At 40.3% G+C, this 20685-nt stretch overlaps 1 protein-coding gene across 4 annotated transcripts in view; it reads right to left on the bottom strand.

The window, feature by feature from the left end:
* Positions 1-20685, bottom strand: part of GLRA2 (glycine receptor alpha 2) — a 193924-nt gene that overhangs the window by 15093 nt on the left and 158146 nt on the right. The window contains exons 8-9 of one of the 4 annotated variants that reach the window (XM_063083452.1): positions 19342-19365; positions 11491-11506 (exon numbers count right to left, since the gene is read on the bottom strand). The exons of 2 other annotated variants lie outside the window; for them this stretch is intronic. In XM_063083452.1, coding sequence (XP_062939522.1) covers positions 11491-11506; positions 19342-19365 — 40 coding nt within the window. Of the gene's footprint in view, positions 1-11269; positions 11288-11490; positions 11507-19341; positions 19366-20685 lie in introns of all 4 variants that reach the window. One more of the 4 variants, XM_063083453.1, reaches the window with a different exon arrangement.

Genomic DNA, 20685 nt, shown 5'->3' with positions numbered 1-20685 from the left:
CTGTTGCTTCTCTCAAGGACATTCAAAGCAGCAGAGTGAACCAGAAACAGTCTATGCTTCATTATTCTGGCTTATTATTTAGTTTTGCAGATCATCTGTGCCCTAGTTCTCTTCTACCTTCCCTCCAACTATTTATTTGTTCTTTAGCACTTGAGCTTCTTATAAGCAACTCTTGCAAAGAGAATTGAAAAAGAAAATGGAAAATAATGCATAAACTGAGGGGTTTTTTTGTTTGTTTGTTTTTGTTTTGGTGGAGTATCTGCGTTGCATTTCCAAGATCTCCCCTTCTCCCTGCTTCATTACTATGGTTACCAGATTTAAGATCTCAGACAGAAAACTTGTCTGTAGGCCCAGAGGGAAGATTGATTGCAGTAAACACAGAAGACAGAGATTGGTCACAATGCGAAAATAATATCGGTATCTGTTGATCTAATTGTTGACTGAGTTTTTAGTTATGAAAGTGTGCATGAAGGTACATAACAGTACCTGGCACATAATGGGGAGTCCACCTCCCTTTCCTTTTCAAAGATGTCAATGAAATAGTTATAATCAGAAGCAAAGAAGAAACCTTATGTTGTTCAAAAAAGATATACTTTCGTAGAAAATGGACTTAACTCCCGGATTGGTGTCTCTTTGTTTCCCTCCAGTTGTGTGCCTTGTAATAAGACAGATGTTGCATCCAGCTGAGAATGACACAGCTTCAACACTGAAGGCACAGGTCATCGAGTGATGAGCCCACTGGGTCATAGGCATCACAGTCCTCAGGTAGGCTGTGAGTGTGGGCTGGTGAGAGAAAGGTGAGGGGCTTAGCAAATTTTAGTGAGATGCAATAGTTAGTGCAAGGTATACTTCTGTCCCTGTCATTGTAGCAACCAAATAAGTACCTCTGCTACTGGGTCTGTGACTGCCTCTGAGGGTATCTGACAAGATTTAAGCCAGAAACGCTCAGCTGAACTTGTTTGCCTGGCCTGATCCACCCTAAAAGCACTGGCTTTCAGAACTTTTTTGCTGTGAAATACCACATGTCTCATTTATATGTGGAATCTGAAATAATCAAACTCATAGAAGTGAGGAGTAGAATGGTGATTGCCAGGAGCTGAGGGGAGGGAAAAAGGGAAGATGTTGGTCAAGGGGTACAAAGTGTCAGTTATGCAAGATGAATGAGTTCTGGAGATCTAATGTACAGCAATGTGACTATAGTTAACAATATTGTACTATATACTTGAAATTTCCTAAGAGGGTAGATCTTAAGTGTTGTCAAAAAAAAAAAGAAAAGAAAGAAAGAAAATGGTAACTACATGAGGTGATGAATATGTTAATTTGTTTGTGATGATTATATATGGTACACAATGTATACCATATATAAAATCATCAAGTTATACACCTTAAATATATACAAGTTTTAATAGTCAATTATACTTCAGTAAAGCTGGGGAAAAAATACAGACAACAATCTAATAGTGCATGCAAAACACACACACAAACAAAAAACCCTTTTTTTGCTGTGACCCAAATTAGGAAACATATTTTCCATTACCAACCAGAACACATACACACACTCTCACACACATTAATTTATCTAATGGAAACAAAAGTTTCACAAAGTAGTATTCATTTTTTCAAATCAGGATGCACAGTAATACTTTTTATTCTTTCTTTTATTTTACTTTTTTCACAAACACTGGTGGTGAGCCATTGAACTGACTTCATGACCCCCAAGTCAGTCACACCCCACAGTTTGAAAAGTACTGCATTAAATGGTCTTCACTGGTTTCTTCACTGTCAGTATTGACCAAATATTTACCTAGCATCTACCATATGACAGGAATGTGCTGGTCACAGGGAAATCTAAAAGAGAAGCTTCTACATGCATGGGTGAGTCCTGCTGAGAAGTGAAGAGTAAAAGTTCTGTTTAAACTCATTGCAGCCATTACCCGTCATACTTGAGAAGGCACTGGGATTTCACAAGGAGTCTGGGAGACCCCCTACTATGTGCCAGGCATTGTGGTAGGCCCTGAGACATTCTACTGAGTCCTAGGCTCTATGTGTATGCATCTTTGGGTTGATTTTGACAATAAGGTAGCAGTAAATGCTTCCATGTCTTTAAGAGATTCTAAGGAGAAGAAACCCTCTGTTATAAGAGATAAGATCCAGTGTTCAAGGTTTCTGGATTTGCTTTTCTGCTTATCCATTAACTGATTGCTTGCCTCCATGATAAAAGTGCAGAGCACATGGGCACAGATTATAAGGCTCTTTATAATCAGACCTTAATGGATTCTTCCTTTTTCATTTTCCATCTTTTCTCATTATGTATACTATGCCTTAGCCACTCTTTGTTCCCTCAATGGCCCAAACTTTTCCATGTCTCCAGGCCTTTCCATGTACTATTCTTTCTGTCCAGCAGTTCTCTTTGACTTTTGTCTGCTTGCTGTATTACAATTCAACCTTCCATCCTCAGCTCAAATTGCAGCTCCCTCCAGGAGGTTATCTTCCCTTCTTATTTCTGCCACCTCCATTAAATGGTATGCACAACTTTTTTCTATTCTCTCCTAAATGTTTGCATTTATTATGTTGAATTTTAATAATGGGGTTGTGAATCTTATGAACTAAACAGTGAGCAATTAAATTAATCAAAAATAATATATAGGATAGTTATAATTAAAGAGTCAGAGGACATTTTACATGAACATGAGAAGACAAGTTTACATAAAGAGTTCATTTATACAATTCCAGGTAGATGTCCATTCCTTTTCCCACAGATTTGTACATTGAGCTAAAAGTCAAATGCCAGTGGGTTAGATTCTTAAACAGACATGGCTATCCACATTTAAAGTTTCCCATATAAGAAATGGCATGGGTTGTGATAACTTAGTACTGGCTTGTTTTCTACTTTCAGACCCTTGAGCTGGGAACACTGAGTAGAAACCAGAAATTCATTCAACAAACATTTCTCAAGTACCTAGTATATACCAGGTTCCATGACAGCCTCTTCAGATCAAAAGATGAATGACAGCCTCTGCTGTTTAGAATATTTTCTGACATTTTCCAAATGGTTAAAAAAAAAAAAAAAAGAAACAGGAGAAGGGAAGAGAAAGGAAATATTTGATGAGTGCTGGCTGTGTGCAAAGCACCACACTTCACATGTATAATCTTTCTTACTCCTAACAGCAACCCCATGAAAAAGGGACTTATTAGTCCCTTTGTACAGCTGACCATACTAAGACTCAGAGTATTTGGACCACTCTAAAGCACCCAGCAAATACAGCAACGGCCAAGATTTGGATTGACCAGCTGGACTGCTTGCCCTAAGCTCATTTCACTATGCTGTGCTTCTCTCCCATATTTTTATTCACAAATATTGAAGAGAAAAGGTATGTATTTTTAAGAGGATAAAACTTCAATGGCAGAATTAGTCCAGAGAAAGGTGCTATAATGAAACATATTGACAGGGTACTTGGCTGGTATAAAGAAGGCTGGCTTTATAACAGGGATTTTTGTAAGTTTTTTTTTTTTTTTCATCAATCTGTCCTAAAAGGCAGGAAGTGTGAAAGAGCATTCAACAATTCTAGGATGAATTAAGACATCTGAGGTCTGGCAGCCAGCAACTAGTTGTACGACATTCAGCAAACCTTATAAATTCCCTATGGAGATATCACTGCCGAACTACCATAATTTGAAGCATTTTGGGCTTTCCAGAATAAAGTCAGGTGACTATTTAGGACTATTGTTCTCCTATGATACATGCATGCACAGTTCAATCTTATCAAGGAAGGCGAAGCTCCTTACTCTAGCATGGATTCTGTTGCACGGCCTCTCACAAGTCACCTCTTTGTGTATGTGAACACAGAGCTGACAGGGCATCTTCTCAGAGTTCCAGGAAAAGGTGCTGGGCGGGATTCCCACTTGGCTTCCAATACCAGAGTGATAATCCTAGGCTACTAAATAGCTAGTGCTTACTCTTCTGAAGGAAAACAACAATGAGCAACGTAGGTTTAAATTATTGCATATGATTGAAATCTTTCACAATTAAAAATAAGTCAAATTTAGTGAAGAATACAGGCAGCCATAGTAATGAACCTAACCCTTCTTATCAAATTAAAAATAACTTTATTTAGAGCTTTGGAGCATTTTTCCATGTCTTAATAGTGTGCCTTGTTTTAGACATTTTTAAGATGGACTATTTGCAATATGTTCTAGAGCAGCATTTCTCCAGCTTTAATGTGCTTGTGAATCCCCTGGAAATCCTTTTATAATGCACATTCTGATTCTGCAGGTCTGGGGGGAGGCTGCATTTCTAACCAGCTCCAGGTGATGCTGATACTAATGATCCACAGGTGACATTTTAAGAAATAAAGCCTTAGGACAGTAGCTCTCAAATCTGGCTATATGTTGAAATCACCTGGAAAGCTTTAAAAAAGCCCAAGATGTCTGGGTTCTACCCACAAAGATTCTGATTTAGTAGTCTGGGGTGGGGGTCTGAGCATTGAGATTTTAAAAAGCTCCCAGGCGTCTTTCTAATGTATAGCCAGGATTGAGAGCCCTGCTCTAGTGGTTACCTTGTTTCTAGAAAACACCAGAGCTCATTTCTGGTGTGATCTCTGTTGCTCATGAACAAATCCAGCAGCAGCAGTATACAGAGTGAAATAAAGTGGAAACATTTAGTAACTTAACCTCCGAATGTTTACGCTCATGTCAACTTCTTGAAAAGCGATTAAATCATGTACCCAACAAAACTCATACCCCATTACCAGGGCAAAGAACCATATTTTGGAACACTTATTTGCTGTCTGGCTCACTTACAAGAGAGGAAATTCCTGATAAAAGTTTGTTCTGGTTATTTCGTCTTTTGGGTTATATGTTCTAATTAATTACTCTTGACAAGAGTGACATCTTTGTTCACAGGTTGCATTCACGAAGCTAAACTCTTTTTTTCTCAAAAAACCTCAGTCCTCTGTGTGCACAGCGTGTCTCTGTCCCTTAGATTAGGGTTTTTCAACCTTGGCACTATTGATATTTGGGTCAGATGATTCTTTGCTACGTGCACCACACTGTGCACTGCAGGAGGTTTAGCAGCATCCATGGCCTCTCTCCACTAAATGCCAGTAGCACACACAGTCCCCAGCTCCCAAGTTGTGAGAACTAAAAATGCCTTCAGACATTGCCAAAGGTCCCCTGGGGCAGAGAAAAAGTAGCCCCCAGTCGAGAACCACTGTCTTAGATCAAAGGAACCTTCCAAGTCACTGACTCTCACTTTCATCTTTAATGTCTCTCAGTGGGCAGCTCTCCAGGATCATCTGATATAAATGAGAGGTATATCAGGAAGCTGGGATGAGGCCGTTTTCTGGTGAGCATTGAACACCTCCTTACATAGTGTAGTTTTCGTTACCTATTTAATCTCTATTATATTTGTTCACAATAACAAGATGAGTTTAGAATAATTTACAGTTAACATTCCAAGACAAAATAAATTTCACAAATGCAGCCCCTCCTCAAGAGTTGGAAGTATTCTCCCTTCCTATGAATGATCACAGCCAACCATAACTCTACTATGGTTCTTAACATTCTCTACCCCATATCAGAAAATTTTTCTACTTATTTTTTTCTCTTAATGACCTCTAAAACTGTATGAAAACAGGTTTCAAGCTCTTTTCATAGCCTTACCCCCTCCCCCCACCCCGCATCTAATACAGAACTTTGTACAAAGCAAGCACTCAAAAAAAATATTTGTTGAACAAATGAATCCTGCGGTTGTCCAGCAGCTTAGAGTGAAAACTAAGAAGACAGGGGATATTTCCTTATACCCCCTCCTGCACGGAGCCAGGGCCATTTATTTTCTAAATGGTTACACTTGCATCTGATGATACTTCGTCAATCCATCAATAGGGTGGGAAATAATCCAGCTTCACTTAAGCATTTTGGCCCGAGATGAGCCTGTTACAAATAAGAATAAATATTGATAGAAGACAAACTAATACTGTGATTAGGCAAACCTATATCTCTCTAATGTAATATCAGGGAAGCACCAGACTTCTCTCTCATTCAGTCTGATCTTTTATGAGAGTCCAGGTAAGATGAAATACTACAGCTCAAGTCACCATGAAAAATCTTACACCAATTAAAAGCTAGATGGTAAAAGGAGAAGATTCAAGATACCTACCATCATAACCTTTATAAGATAGTAGTAGAGCTGAAGGCACAGGCTTGATTTCAGGGACATAAAGCAATAGAATTGTATTATGAAACCTGTCAAGTTGTTTGGGAAACCCAGTAGCACTGAAATATTTTAGCAATGCCAACTGTAAGGTGAAACAGATAGAATGTAGTTGTTTATCTGTAATTTGGAGAAACCATTGTCCTGCCCTCAGGGGATGCCAACTGCTGCTCCTAGATTCTTAAGCTCTCCGTTTCCACACCAGGATCTGTTTGGTGTTTGGTGAGGAGGCAGAGGATGAGGTTGCATGGACTGTGATTCTCATCAGGCACCCTGGCCCAGGAGGCATTGCACCTGAGTTTGCTTTTGTTCTTTCAATAGCAACCCTGAGGCAAGGTATTGCCTGCAAGAGGTTTATTTGGGAGGCAATATCAGAAGTGCAGTGAGGGAATGGGGAGGTGGAGGTGGGACAGAAGAAGGAGGAAAGTCAGTCAAGGGTGTGTGAATGATCAGCAGGTTATCACTGTCGGCAAATGGGGCTCAAACCTCTGAGAGACTCAGACTTGACCTGCGAAGGTCATTGGTTGAGGGCCACTCCTGAAGCATTTACCTCCTGGCACTTCTGGCCTGTCCTTAGTGTTCGTGGAGCACTCTACGGTGGCCAACACTCAGAGTCACAATAAACCATTGCTGTTTGTGGTAGGCAGAAAAATGGCTACCAAAGATGTCCATGTCCTAATCCCTGGAACCTGTGGATATGTTACCTCACAGGGCAAAGGAGTTTGCAGATGTGATTAGGTTAAGGAACTAGGGATGGGAAGAGGATCTTGAGTTACCTAGCTGGGCCCAATTTCATCACATGTACCTTAAAAATGGAGAACATTTCTTAGCTGTGGTCAGAGGTAGACATGATTGTAGAAGAAGGGTCAGAGAGCTGCAGTGTTGTAGCTTTGAAGGTGGAGAAAGGGAGCCACGAGCCAAGGTATGTGGGTGGTTGGAAACTGCAAGAAACCAGATTCTTCCCTTGAGCATTGTTATATAAATGAGCCAAAGATGGCCCCTGTGTATTGTTTGGCCTCTAGGTTGTTTAAATTGTTCACTACAGATTGAGACCTGTTAGCTCAAAAGTTTACCAGCACCAAACTCAAATTTTACATGTACAGTTGTTTTAAAAATAGCCCAAACAGATTTGTAGCTGTCTAGAACCTGACAGCTTCACATATTTCATGAAATGATGCCTAGCTACTAGCAACTGCTGACCATTGATAAGATAGAGCCCATGATTATAAAGTCCCATATTGCCATTGCCCTTTGAAGCCTTCTGACCCAAAGACTCCCCACCATGCTGCTGAGCAACACCACCTAGACATGTGAGCCCCACATCTGGCTCCTCTCTCTGCTGGGAGTCCCGTTGTCCTTCCACCTCTGGATGATGACCTCTCTCTCCAAGCCTCTGGACCATCTCATGTTGTGAGGGGCCTCCTCCTCATGTAACCCTGTCTAAGTGCCGCTCAATAAAGTTTCCTGTGTGTTCCTGACTCTAGTCATATCTTTTGTCTTGATGAGCCCCCAACTCCCTTAAACCCCCTAACAAGCCCCTGGAAGCAAAGCAGTCCTGCCAACACTTTGATTTTAGCCCAGTGAGACGTATGTTGGGCTTCTGACCTCCAGAATTGTACATAATAAGTTTGCCTAGTTTTAAGCCACTAAGTTTATGCTGATTTGTTATAGCAATGATCTGAAGCATTTGTCACTGCAGATAATTCAAACCACAAAGCCATTTTCATATTTACACTTGTTTAAGATAAGTTTTGCTAAGGTCGTAGTACGTGTCCCAGATTTTGAAACACTAGTTCCAGCAAAATTACAAAAAGGCAAACTACGATGCATGAATAATGATCTATGCCTCTAGGAAGGGTCTTCCAGGTAAGCATAGACTAATTACACATTAAGAGTGTGTTTAAATAGAAATGCTGAAGCAGCACTTTTCTGATTTTGTGCCACGTTCTAATCTTATCCTTTCTACACAGCGAATGATATTTCTACAGTTCCAGTCTGACTGTAGCATTCCATCATCTTTAAAACCTTTTGGTGGCTCCCATTTCCTCACAGGCCCCATGTTCCCAGCACTTTGCCAGACGCAAGTCTTTATGATATACTGAAAGCACCGTCTTGTTTCTTGCCTCTGAGCCTTTACATAACTGTTCCCTGAGCCTAAATATTCTCCTCACTGCCTTTTCAAGTGACAAATTCCTACTCCTATGTCAAGACCCAGACAAAGGGCCAACTCCTTGGCACTACTAAGTGGAGGAGATGCTCTATCCTTGGTCATCATCAAATCATACACTTAAGCCTTTCACATGGCATACAATATTCTGCATTGAAATCATGTGTGTGAGCCTGTCTACCCCAGCAAACAGAACACATAAAACACACACACACACACACACACACACACACACACACACACACACACACACACACACACACGGGAGACTAGCTGATACAAGTGTTTCTTCTCATTTAAACCTTGAACTCCCTTTAAAAAATTTGTAAAGCAAAAGTCCCCTGTAGAAGATCTAAGTGCAAAACTAGAACTTCAACTAAATTTGATAACTGTAAAAATATAAAGGATTATTGAAGTTAAAAGCCTGTGGTAACTGTTTTATTGCAAATAAATAAGTAAATAAGTGGGGGTAACTGCTCACATTTTTACTTATGTATAAAATATTCTCCTTTCATTCTCATCTCCTCTTTACATCATCTCCATTTCTCTACCCTGCCCCCACCCCCCACCCCCTTGGACCATCACATGAGCCATACTTTTGCCTTGTGCATTCATCCATGTTGTCTGGCAAAACCCTCACCCTGGATCGAGGATTAGCTTCATGGGCATGTCACCTGTGCAGACACACAGGGTTCCATGCTCAGAGGGGTCCTAGGTTTGACCTAATGCTCTGCTCTTGCCATCTTGAAATTCTTAATAATTTTTGAATCAGGGATCCCACATTTTTGTTTCAGTTGGTCCTGCCTGGATCAATTCTGGAACCCACATCTTGTTCTTATTCTAGGCTACTGAGCCCTTCTGGAGAACCTCACCCAGTCTGGCAAGTTGATGCTCCTACAGATCCAAACTCTACCTCTGCTGCAGGACCCTAGGCTGCTTAAGAAAACTTCTGTGGGTTTTTGGTGATGCGTTTTCCAATCCACCAACATTTCAAACCTTTTTCACTGTTCTCATACCTCCTACTCTGTCACCTCCCTCTTCACTCTCTGACAATGAACATGTTTCCTATGTCACAGAAAACAATTAGATGACATCATGTGGGTATTTCTTCAGCCTCCTGCTCACCCACCCACAAACTTGCCCTGTCCTTATTTCTCCTTCCTTCTTCCAGTTACCAGAAGGAATTCCTTCTGCTAGGTAAGGGTACTGGCTCCACTCCAGCATGCTTTCCCACCTTCCTAAGAAACTGCTCAAAGTGAAACGATTCTCTCTATAAACCACTCTCTCATCAGCATTTAAATGTGCTCAAGTCTCTCATTAGACAGAAACAAAACAAAATAAACAAAACAAAAAAAACCCATGACCTATGTATCTCTGCAGCCATTTCTCTCACTTTTTCTTGGAAAAATTGGCTGTGCTCAATGTCCTCACTCCCTCGCTGCCCCTTCACCACTATACTCCCTGAAGTCTTGCACTTGCCTCCATCTCTCTGCTGGACCTGCTGTTGTTGAGACTGCCAACATCCTCTGCGTTTCTAAAATCCATGGTCACTTCTTAGCTTTTACCTTATTTGAACTCTGCATCTGTAGACACTATGAACTTTCTTCCTGGATGTGTCTCTTCTTCTAGCTTCTGAGTGATTACACACTCCTGGCTTTCTTCTGACTGCTTTGGGTGTTTCTCTTCTGTTTCCCCCATAGATCCTTTTCCACTGCCTGTCTTTGACACGCTGTGTTCGCAGGGCTTTGTCTTCAGCCCCCTACCCTTCCTGCCCCTCCTGCTCCTTCCCTGCCCCTTCTCCTGCCTGCCCTTCCCTTCCCCTTCCCACCCCTTCTTCCCTCCGTCTCTTCTCAGTCTGAACACTCCTCCTGGGCAACCTCATCCCCTTCCATAGCTTTAACCTCCATCTATATCCTGATGATTCTTCAACATGTCCGTCCTCTCTCCTGAGCCAGTGCCTCATGGACATCTACCTCCATGTCTCGAATTTCAGTTAATCCCACACTAAACTTAATATCTGCCCCTCCATCTTCATCCTGTAATACCACATTCCCCTCTCGATAAAGCCATACTCCTTGAAGTCATCTTAGACTTCTTCCTCTTTGCATTCTGTATATTCAGTTAGTATATGTCCTACTGGTTTTCCTTTCTTTTCTTTTTTCTTTTTCTTTAAATTTTAGCCCAAGTTCGGTAAATTTATTTTGTCAAAACGATTGATATCTTGAGCATTACTGAGCCAACAGGACATCAAAATAAAAAGTTGTCTAAAGTTAAAGGCACAATACATTAACAAATGATCCTCAGTCACAAAATTATAAATGCAGTTTGGGATGGGGGTAGGTGGGAGGGGAGTTAATCCAAACCACAGCAATGAAGTCTTCAAACCACCTTCCAAACAGGGCTGCTGATTGTTCCTTTCAATTGTTCTTGTGACCTTGAGCTCCCTTAAAAAATTTTTTTCGGTGGAGAATCACAGCTGGTAATGTGCTGCAAGTTCGTGAAGCTACACAAGGTATAGTCTGGCTGAGTTATGTGTAGTTTCCATATTAGCTTGTTTGACAGGGTGACCTACTGCAAAGCGGGCTTAGTTACCCCAACAGTCAACCCCCCTGGGAGTTGTAATTTCCTCCATATCCATCACTGTTGTAAAAGCCTCCATAGCCACCTCCACCAAATCCTATGCTGCTGCCGTGGCCACCTCCGCCACTTTGCCTGCTGCTTGTGCACCTGCTGCTGAAGCTGGAACTGCTGTCATTGCTACTTTGTCGACAGTCCATGGCACCAAATTGTCCACTAAATCTACTCTTAGAATGCTCACGACTGCCACCCTTGTAGAGCTGTTTGTAAGCTGTGTTTTCTAACCAAGACAGCATTTCTTGTTTAGCTTCAACAAAAAGATCCAACAAATCCTTAATAATATTTATGTTCCTCTCGTTAAAGAATGAGGTGGCCAGGCCAAGGTTTCCTACATGTCTTGTATGGCCAATGTGATGTATGTATTCTTCAATATCACTTGGCAAGTCAAAATTGATAATATGTTTCACATCTGAAATATCCAGTCCTCTTTCTGGACTGCTGTAGTCACTAGGATTGGGCTTTTTCCTGAGCAGACCTAAAGAGCTTCTTCTCTGTCTCTCTGAGATTGGTCTCCATGGGTATTGGAACAAGCATATCCTTCATGGTATAAGAGATCCTCCAGAGAATCTGCACCCTTTTTGGTCTCCACAAAAACCAGGGTCAGTGAATCCTTGCCTGATGCATTTAGGAGGTCAAGCAGAAATGACCATTTGTCTGATTCTTCCATTCAAACTACTTTCTGTGTAATTGTTTTCAGAGGTACAGCCAACTCTTCCTACAGCCAAAAAGATATATTCTAGTGTATGGTGAGAGATGCATATCTAGTTTCATTCTTCTGCATATGGATATCCAGTTTACCCAGCACCACTTGTTGAAGAGGCAGTCATTTCCTCAATGTAGATTTTTCTTGCCTTTGTCCAATATCAGATGGTGATAAGCCTGAGGGGTGATTTCTGGGTTCTCAATTCAACTCCATTAGTCCGAATGTCTATTTTTATATCAGTACCATGCTGTTTTGGTTACAATAGCTTTGTAGTATAATTTGAAGTCAGGTAGTGTTATGCCTCCAGCTTTACTTTTTTTGCTCAGGATTGCTTTGGCCATTTGGGGTCTTTTGTTTTTCCATATGAAAGGTAAGATTGTTTTTTCCATTTCTGTGAAGAATGTCATTGGTATTTTGATGGGGATTGCATTGAATCTGTAGATCACTTTGGGTAGTATAGATATTTTCACAATGTTACTTCTTCCAATCCAAGAGCATGGAATATCTTTCCATCTTTTTGTGTCTTCTTTAACTTCTTTCAGAAGTGGTTTGTAGTTCTCATTGTAGAGGTCTTTCACCTCCTTGGCTAAATTGATCCCTAGGTATCTTATTTTTTTTCATGAAAATTGTAAATCGGCTTACTTTATTTCTCTTTCTGTTAATTCATTATTTGAGTATATAAATCCTACTGATTTGGGGGCATTTATTTTGTATCCTGCAACATTACTGAAGTTATTAACCAGCTCAAGGAACTTTTTGATAGAGTCTTTGGGTTTTTCTATATATAGTATCATGTCATCTGCAAACAGAGAGACTTTGACTTCATCTTTTCCAATCTGGATTCCCTTTATTTCTTTCTCTTGCCTGATTGCTCTGGCTAGTAAAATCAACTCAAAATGGATTAAAGACTTAAGTATAAGACCTGAAACTGTAAAATTACTAAGGGAAAATATAGATGAAACACTTCAGCAATTATGGCTGGGCACAGGCTTTATGAACAATGAGCCTGAAACCACAAGCAGTAAAAGAAAAAATAAACAAATGGGACTATATCAAACTGAAATCTTCTGCACAGTGAAGTAAACAATCAAGAGAGCGAAAGGACAACCTACAGAATGGGAGAAAATTTTTGCTAACTATGCATCCGACAAGGGTTTAATGTCCAGAATATACATAGAACTCAAGCAATTATACAGTAAAAAACCAAATAACCCAATTAAAAAATGGACAAAGGAGCTGAATAGAAATTTTTCAAAGGAAGACATACAAACGGCCAACAGATACATGAAAAAATGCTCAACATCACTAGTCATCAGAGAAATGCAAATTAAAACTACACTGTGATACCACCTCAGCCCAGTTAGACTGGCTATAATCAAAAAGACAGTCAATAACAAATGCTGGCAAGGATGTAGAGAGAAGGGAACACTCCTACACTCTTGGTGCGACTGTAAATTAGTACAACCACTATGGAAAACAGTTTGGAGGTTTCTCAAACAACTACAGACAGATCTTCCATATGATCCAACAATCCCACTTCTGGGTATATAGCCAGAGGAATGGAAACCATTATGTCAAACGGATACCTGCACTCCAATGTTCATCGCAGCTCTGTTTACAATAGCCAAGATATGGAACCAACCTAAATGCCCATTGATGGATGATTGGACAAGGAAACTGTGGTATATATGCACCATGGAATACTACTCTGCCATAAAAAAAAGAATGAAATACTCCCGTTTGCAACAACATGGATGAATCTAGAGAAATTTATGTTGAGTGAAATAAGAAAAGCACAGAGGGATAAATACTGCATGTGCTCACTCATATGTGGGAGCTAAGAGAGAAAGGAAGGAAAGAAAGAAAGACCATGGTAGTGCATTGGTCTTACAGAGGGAGGGAACATTCCTAGGGCTACAAAGTGGAGTGAGGGGGAAGGGGGAGTGGGAGGGAGGTTGGGGATAATTGGGTGGAGGACACAGGGTACAAAAGTAATTTCTGGTAATGGGTATGCCCCCAGTATGAGTCTGGCCCTCACATCATGGGCCTGAGAGGTGACAATTAGCTTTGTATCTCATGAATATTCATAATAAATAAATAAATTTTAAAAGAACATATATTTATCCAAGAAATCATGAACAAGCATCTGTATTTCCCCAGGAAAAGTAGCACTAAACATCATAGTGTGACAGACACCTTTGGAGGCATAGTATCTTGTTCAACTATCCTATGTATCTGAGATTTGAACCTCATATCTAACATCTGATCAGATTCATCTAACACCAAGTATTTGCAGAAGTCTAATCCAATCTTTCCTCTTTCCATCATATCCACTAGATGGCCTGGAGTGGCTACTAACAAATGGCATCCACGTTCTCAGTCTCAAATCTGCCGACCAATATCAACACCACCATGAACCATGAAAGGACGAACTCTGGACTGGTATGAAAATTTTCTGGCTTCCTCATAGATCTGTACTGACAATTTTCTCATTATTGCTAATACCAAGGAGATTGGGATATTGTTTACAGCACCCGTACCTTCCATTTTCCTTCATGGCCCTCAAAGCCTCGCCTGGACCACTTGAGTAAATCTGACTCAAGATGGGCAAGAGAAACACTGCAGTTTTTCCAGACCCTGTTTGGGCACAAGCCATCAAGTCTCTTTTCTCTTTGATAATAGGAATAGCATGCTTTTGCACCGGAGTTGGGTGAGTATAACAAGTAAGCTCAATGTTTCCCATCATAACTTCTCCCATCTCAACATCACTGAAACTTTCAATATGTGGAGGACAGTTGTTCCCTGTTGCCTCAACTGGAATCTCATCATATTTCTCAAAGTTAATCCCCGTGTGGCCTCCAGAAAAGAGTTCCTATTCCAAGCGTTCACTTGGTGGGAGTGGTTTTGACCAATCATCTTCACCTGATTTGTCACACCAGCGACTGTTTGCACCACATTCCAAATTTGTCAAAGCCACTTCTATCATCATGGCTGCCAATGCCATCATAGTGACTCCATCTACGATCATCAAACCCTCCCTTCAATCCACTTCCACAATCACTGAAGAAATTACACTTCCCTCTTGAATCACTATGGGACCCAAAACTGCTGTATGCGTCCTTATCTTTACTGGAACTCCACACTGAGCTATCTCTATTGTAGAATCCTTTAGTAGCTTCTCTGTTTCTTAGGTGAGGAGGGATATAGTGCTCTTTGCTGGCTGTACTCCCTTCACTCTGATTATCTGAAGAGTTCAGGTATAGGCCAGCAAACTGCTGGTCCAGCCCACGTGCATTTTCCACTGCCACATGACTTGTATTAGTCCGTTTCTGTTGCTTATAACAAAATACACAAAACCAGGTGATTTATAAAGAAAACAAAAATTATTGCTTACAGTTTTGGAGTCTTGGAAGTCCAAAGTCCAGGGAACACTTTTGGTGAAGGCCTTGGTGGTAGCAACAGTGACCAAGGGGTCTCACATGGCAGAAAATGATGGAGCAGAGAGAGAGAGACTCTCATGTGCTCTTCTTTTAAAGTCCTCAGAACCACGCCCCTGACCACCATTTTTAATCCATTCACTATAGCATAGTCCTAGAATCTAATCACCTCTTCAAGGCCCCACCTTTCAATTACCATAATAGGATTTCCCACCCTCAACAGTTACAGTGTGAATTAAGCTTCTAATATATGAACTCTGGGGACACAATTCAATCAATCCACAGCATGACTCATCTCTGGAGAGTACTGAGAACTCAATTCTTCTGCTGCTGAGTGAGTGTGTTTGGTTCGCCACGAAGACTCTCTCATGGGAGAGCTGTGGTTCTTATTATTTTTCTAAAAATCATTTAATTTCTTGATACCTTTCAGGCCCTCACATCTCTGGTTTTGATTACAACAAGAACCTTCTATTGTTCTCCTGTCTCCAGTCCTGGTCTGTTTGAAGTATTATCCAGTGTGTCCAACAGAATTGATTTTTCCATAATGTGAATCTGATTGTGCCATTCCCCTATTTAAAAACCCTTATTTTATGTCCATTGCCTTCAGGAGGAAGTCCGAACTTGTTAGCATGGTGCAAAGCCTTTCCTTGCCTGGCACCTGTTCAGCTCTCTACCTTCCTGTTTTGGTACTCATATATGAGGGAACCCAGGTATTGGTTTAATGCTTGCCTTAGTGTTTTTTCTAGAAGATCTTGAGGCAGGGATGTGAATGCAAGTAGTTTATTTGGGAGGTTATCTCAGGAAGCATCAATAGAGGAGGGGACAAGTAAGGCAGGGAAAGGAAAGTCATCAATTCAGGGTGCAATGGTAAGCAGGTTTTACTGTGGGCAGTTGGGGCTCAATCCCACTGGGAATCGTTGAAGCCAGTACAGAACATGTTTCAGAGGGACAAGAAAACAAGGACATCTGTCTCCAGCCCCCAGCTATTATTGATAGAGGGCTGTTCCTGGAGTGTTAAGTACTCAGCATTTCCAGCCTGCCTTGCAAAACCTGAGCATGTTGCTGGAACCTGAATAAGACACCCTCCCTTTCCCCACACCAAGGCAGAGTGGTGTTTGCAGTAGAAAGCCAACAGAGCATATGGAAACAATGAGTGCCATGGGGATATGGCTGGGGCATCACCGACAACGTTTTCCACAGGGCCCCTCCAGTGTGTTTCCAGAACACTCCTATGGCCTCTATCATAACACATGTCATATGTACACAGAAAATGTGTCTGCTCGTTAGTCTGTCTTTCCCTGGACCTTGAGCATCCCAAGAGCAGAGTCTATTGGACTTTGTGGATGGCTCATTGTACGTGTGCAATGTATTTACAGTGAATATATGAATGAATGAATGAATGAATGAAATGAGATAGTCTGAAAAGATGAGATTGAGAGTAGAGGGAAAGAGGAAATTATGAAGAGTAGAAAATCAGAGAGACAGAAACATATAATCCAGTAGGAAGGAAGGTAGTAAAGAAAATAGAGATAATGGGAAATAGCCTGAGATGAAAGAGAGAATTGGAGGGAGACACTAAAAAAAATAGGGATTTTATTTGCCAGGATGCTTCTGCAAATCACTTTGCATCTTACAAAAGAGAATTCCATATTGCAACCTCTAAAATAAGTCTGTCATGATACCTAACAAAATGGAACATGCTTGGAAGAAAACACCTTAAAAATACTTCAAGTTGTTATGTCCCTGACAAGCACCAGCTCTATATCCTGTTGATATGAGGAATTACAAAGTATTATGACATTAATTTATTTATTATGACATTTATTTATTCTTGATGGCTTTCACAATTTAGTCCATATTCCTAATCCACACAGGTCTGTTAAAGCCTCATCTAAACTCCTCAACCTTTAAAATAAAACATAAACACACCTTCTGCCTCCCTGGAAAAGCAGTTACAATCTCTTCAACATCATGCTTGCTAAGGAAGCAGTTGTTACCTTAATTAATGATCTATGAAATCTTCTTTAAACACCTTGTGCAAACATGTGGCAGAATACAGAAAAACAGGAAATGATAAAAGAGAACACACACAGTCTCACTATATTCTTGAAATAAAAAAAAAATAGAACTATGATTATGCAGTTTCGAGACCTGTAGGGACTTTGAGTCTAAACACATCTTTTACAAAGTACCTTATTTTTATTTGTTAATTTTTCAATGGCTAGTTTTCCAACATAGAATCAATTACTGGGGTTAAGGTCTTTGACATGGCTATGGACACATTAGTGGCAAAGGTATTAAGTAATCACAGCATTGCAATTACCAGAAGGTATTTTGGGGATTCTCTGGACCATCACCTGTCACCTGGCACTTCCTAGAAAAGTAAAACCACGGGCCCTGTCCTGACCTAATGAATCAGAATCTCTCAGGCTGGAGTCCAGGAATCTGTATTTTTCTTTGACCTCCAGGTGATTCTCATGTGCACTAAAGTTTGAGGAGCCCTGGTCTGGAACAGGACGGTCAGGGTGTGGTGTGTACGCCAGTGCCAGTCTGAACTATTTGTTGTGGTCTGCAACTGGACGAATGTGTTCATTACGGGTTATTCTCAATTCCTGTGCTTATTGCTACTCTAAGTAGCGAGTAGCCTACGCATTCTACCTGTATTAGTAACAAATTCAATTAGAAAGTTCCCACTGGATTCCTTCTAGAATGGATGAAACCAGTCTTCTCCTTGTTTAACGCTGTTCTACTTTCTCTTTTACAGATCATTGTGTGTACCTGTTGAACCACACACATTCAGGTGTTAATCCTGAAAATAAGCTTTCATTATGACTCTTCACACTACTGAGCATTTCCTAAATACATGTGATAAAGAACTTAATTTTTTCCTACCCACATATAAGCATCTTCATCTCACAGAATTTGGATATTAATTCAGAGTCTGAACCTAATATTTCCCAGATGTGGGCCCTGCCTTACTTCATGCATGGAAATATATATAGCATCATAATTCTGTTTTCTTAGGGCACGTGGTGTATTAATCCACATGATTTGTGTCTTTACTTAATAAAATAAGCCAGTCAGATGGAGCTTTCCTTCATACTCAATTTGAATGCATGTTATCAAATTTCAAAGATAGGCTACTGGATAGAACTTGCTTTTTTCTAACATAAGGGAAAGACAACTGACCATCACCCAATGGGCCTCACCTATATATGACTCTTGCAGGAATTCACTTTGACTGAGGTCAGCAGAAGTGGAAGAGCTCTCCTGCCTTAGTAGGCAGATAATGTTTGCAGAAGAGACATGATTTGCATACAAGAAACAGAAAACGATTTAGACTATCTCCAAACAATGCTCCAAACTAGGGCTTCTCCAGTGTGGCATTATTGATATTTAGGGTTGGGCAATTCTTTGTTTTTGGAGGCTGTCCTGTATGTTGTAAGAAGTTTTGTAGCATCCCTTGTCTCTACCTACTAGATGCCAATAGCACCCCTCCCCTGGGTGTGACAATCAAACATGTCTCCAGACATTACCAAATGTTCCCTGGGGGGAACCACTGCTCTAAGCCTTTGGAAAGGAAAAGAAAAAGGTGAGAAACCTTAAGCAGGAGTCTCAAATTTTGACCTACTCTAATTACAGTTCAATGGGTTCTTCGTTTGTTTGCTTATGTTTGTTGGTTGATTAGACTTAGTGGTAGTGACACATGCTTTCCAACAGCCTTCTTTCAAAGTCAGTTAACATTCTAATTGGTTTTGAAGGGTATTCATGGGTTTTCTACATTTGGGGAAAGTTCCCATGTACTTAAACCCTAGTTTAAACACAGCCAGTATGAATGGAAGGTAAAATGTAAGAAAATAGCTTCCTCTCAATTCTTTCTACTTCTCTCATTTAGACACTGCACAGTGAAAGCATGAACTCATTATTTCATTCATATGATTATAAAAACAACTGTATACAGGCCACATCTTGCTCTGCAATCTAATTTCCCTTTGTGGGAGAAAGATAAGAGGAGTAAAAATGGAGGAGGGGGTATGTAGTCATGTTATTGCAGATTTTCTAAGATATTTGATTTTGATTAATAGAACATGTTTCCCAATAAATTGAGCAGAAACTTTATGACCCAGAGTTCGCTACATACCTATGTGGTGGAGAAAGTGGATACTAAAATGAGCAATCACTAAACATAGAACTTACCCCATGCCAGGGCCTGTTTCAATGAGCTTTACTGATGGGAACTCATAACTCATTTGATTTTCACCACAATCCTATGAGTTGACTATTATTATTTAATCCCATTCTAACGATGAGGAAACCGAGGCACATAGAGGTTTTTGTTTTGCTTTGTTTTGTTTTGTTTTAGTATGCTGCCTACCAAAGTCACAGAAGTGGTAAGTTATAGAGCCTCCATTTGAATGTTGGCAGTTTAGCCCCTTCATTTTAGGAGCAGAAAACCACAACTCCAAAAGTTCAAGTCACTTCACAGAATACCAACCTTAGACAAAGTCAGTCTGAGACCATGAGAAAGTGAGACAACACAAGACTGCTTCATAATTTTGTCTAAGCACAGACAAAATCAAGGTCATTATGCCTCAAAAAAAAATACTAAACATCCTTCTCTCTTGATTGAAATAAGTGACTGCTACATATTTACCAATTACAGTTTTATCCTCATTCTAGTTTGCTTTCCTATAGATAGGATTTATTGAGACACCCAATCATAACATTTTCCCCAATTTCTGACAACATCTAATCTTGAGCAAACCCCTGCTTCCTTAGACTTCCCCCCCGAAAACCACCCAATTTATGGACACACCCCAGCTCCTTATAGTGTGCATTCTGCCCACTGCAAAGAGTAATAAACCCAACTTGTTTAACTACAGGCTTGTTCCTGGTGGTCTTTGGCTAAAGGGCATTAACACCTATTTGCCTATAGTACACAGCCAGAAGTGGTAGCTAGTTTTCTAGATGCCTGAATCAATATTAAAAACATTAATATAATCTAGAACAATTAGCCAAATACAATGAGGTAAAATTTTACAGAAATAAATATAAAGTCCTTTATTTAGGTTAGAAAAAAAAAATCAACATCTTAAGAGGGAATAACTTGAAACTATTTGTGTTATAACAGAAAAAAAAAACTGGGAAATTAATAAGCATTAGCAAGGTCACAATGATCCAGTCATGGAATATGACTACTTATAAGCACTACTATAATTGAGTACTCTATTAAAAAAAATCAAAAGTCCAGATAAAGAAAGGGGATACTACTGTTGTTCTGTGTTACATGTTGATCATGCCTAGGCTATCTTTCAAGTTCTGTGACTCATACTTCAAGATGCTCATTAGCAAACTAGAAGAAGGGTGACCAGCATGGTGAGGAGCCATTCGCCATATCATAGGAAGGATAAGGTCAATTTAGCAGAGAATATTTGAGAAGACCTGCCAGTTTGCCATCATTAGGTGTTTGAACGTATGTCTCCAGGAAGAGAGGAAAGAGATATTTACCCCCAAGGAGGAGGAATGCTGG

The sequence above is a fragment of the Cynocephalus volans genome, chromosome X (assembly GCF_027409185.1).
Source record: "Cynocephalus volans isolate mCynVol1 chromosome X, mCynVol1.pri, whole genome shotgun sequence".
Taxonomy (NCBI): domain Eukaryota; kingdom Metazoa; phylum Chordata; class Mammalia; order Dermoptera; family Cynocephalidae; genus Cynocephalus; species Cynocephalus volans.
Note: the sequence above shows the minus strand (reverse complement) of the source record. Positions and strands in the feature narration are given on the sequence as shown.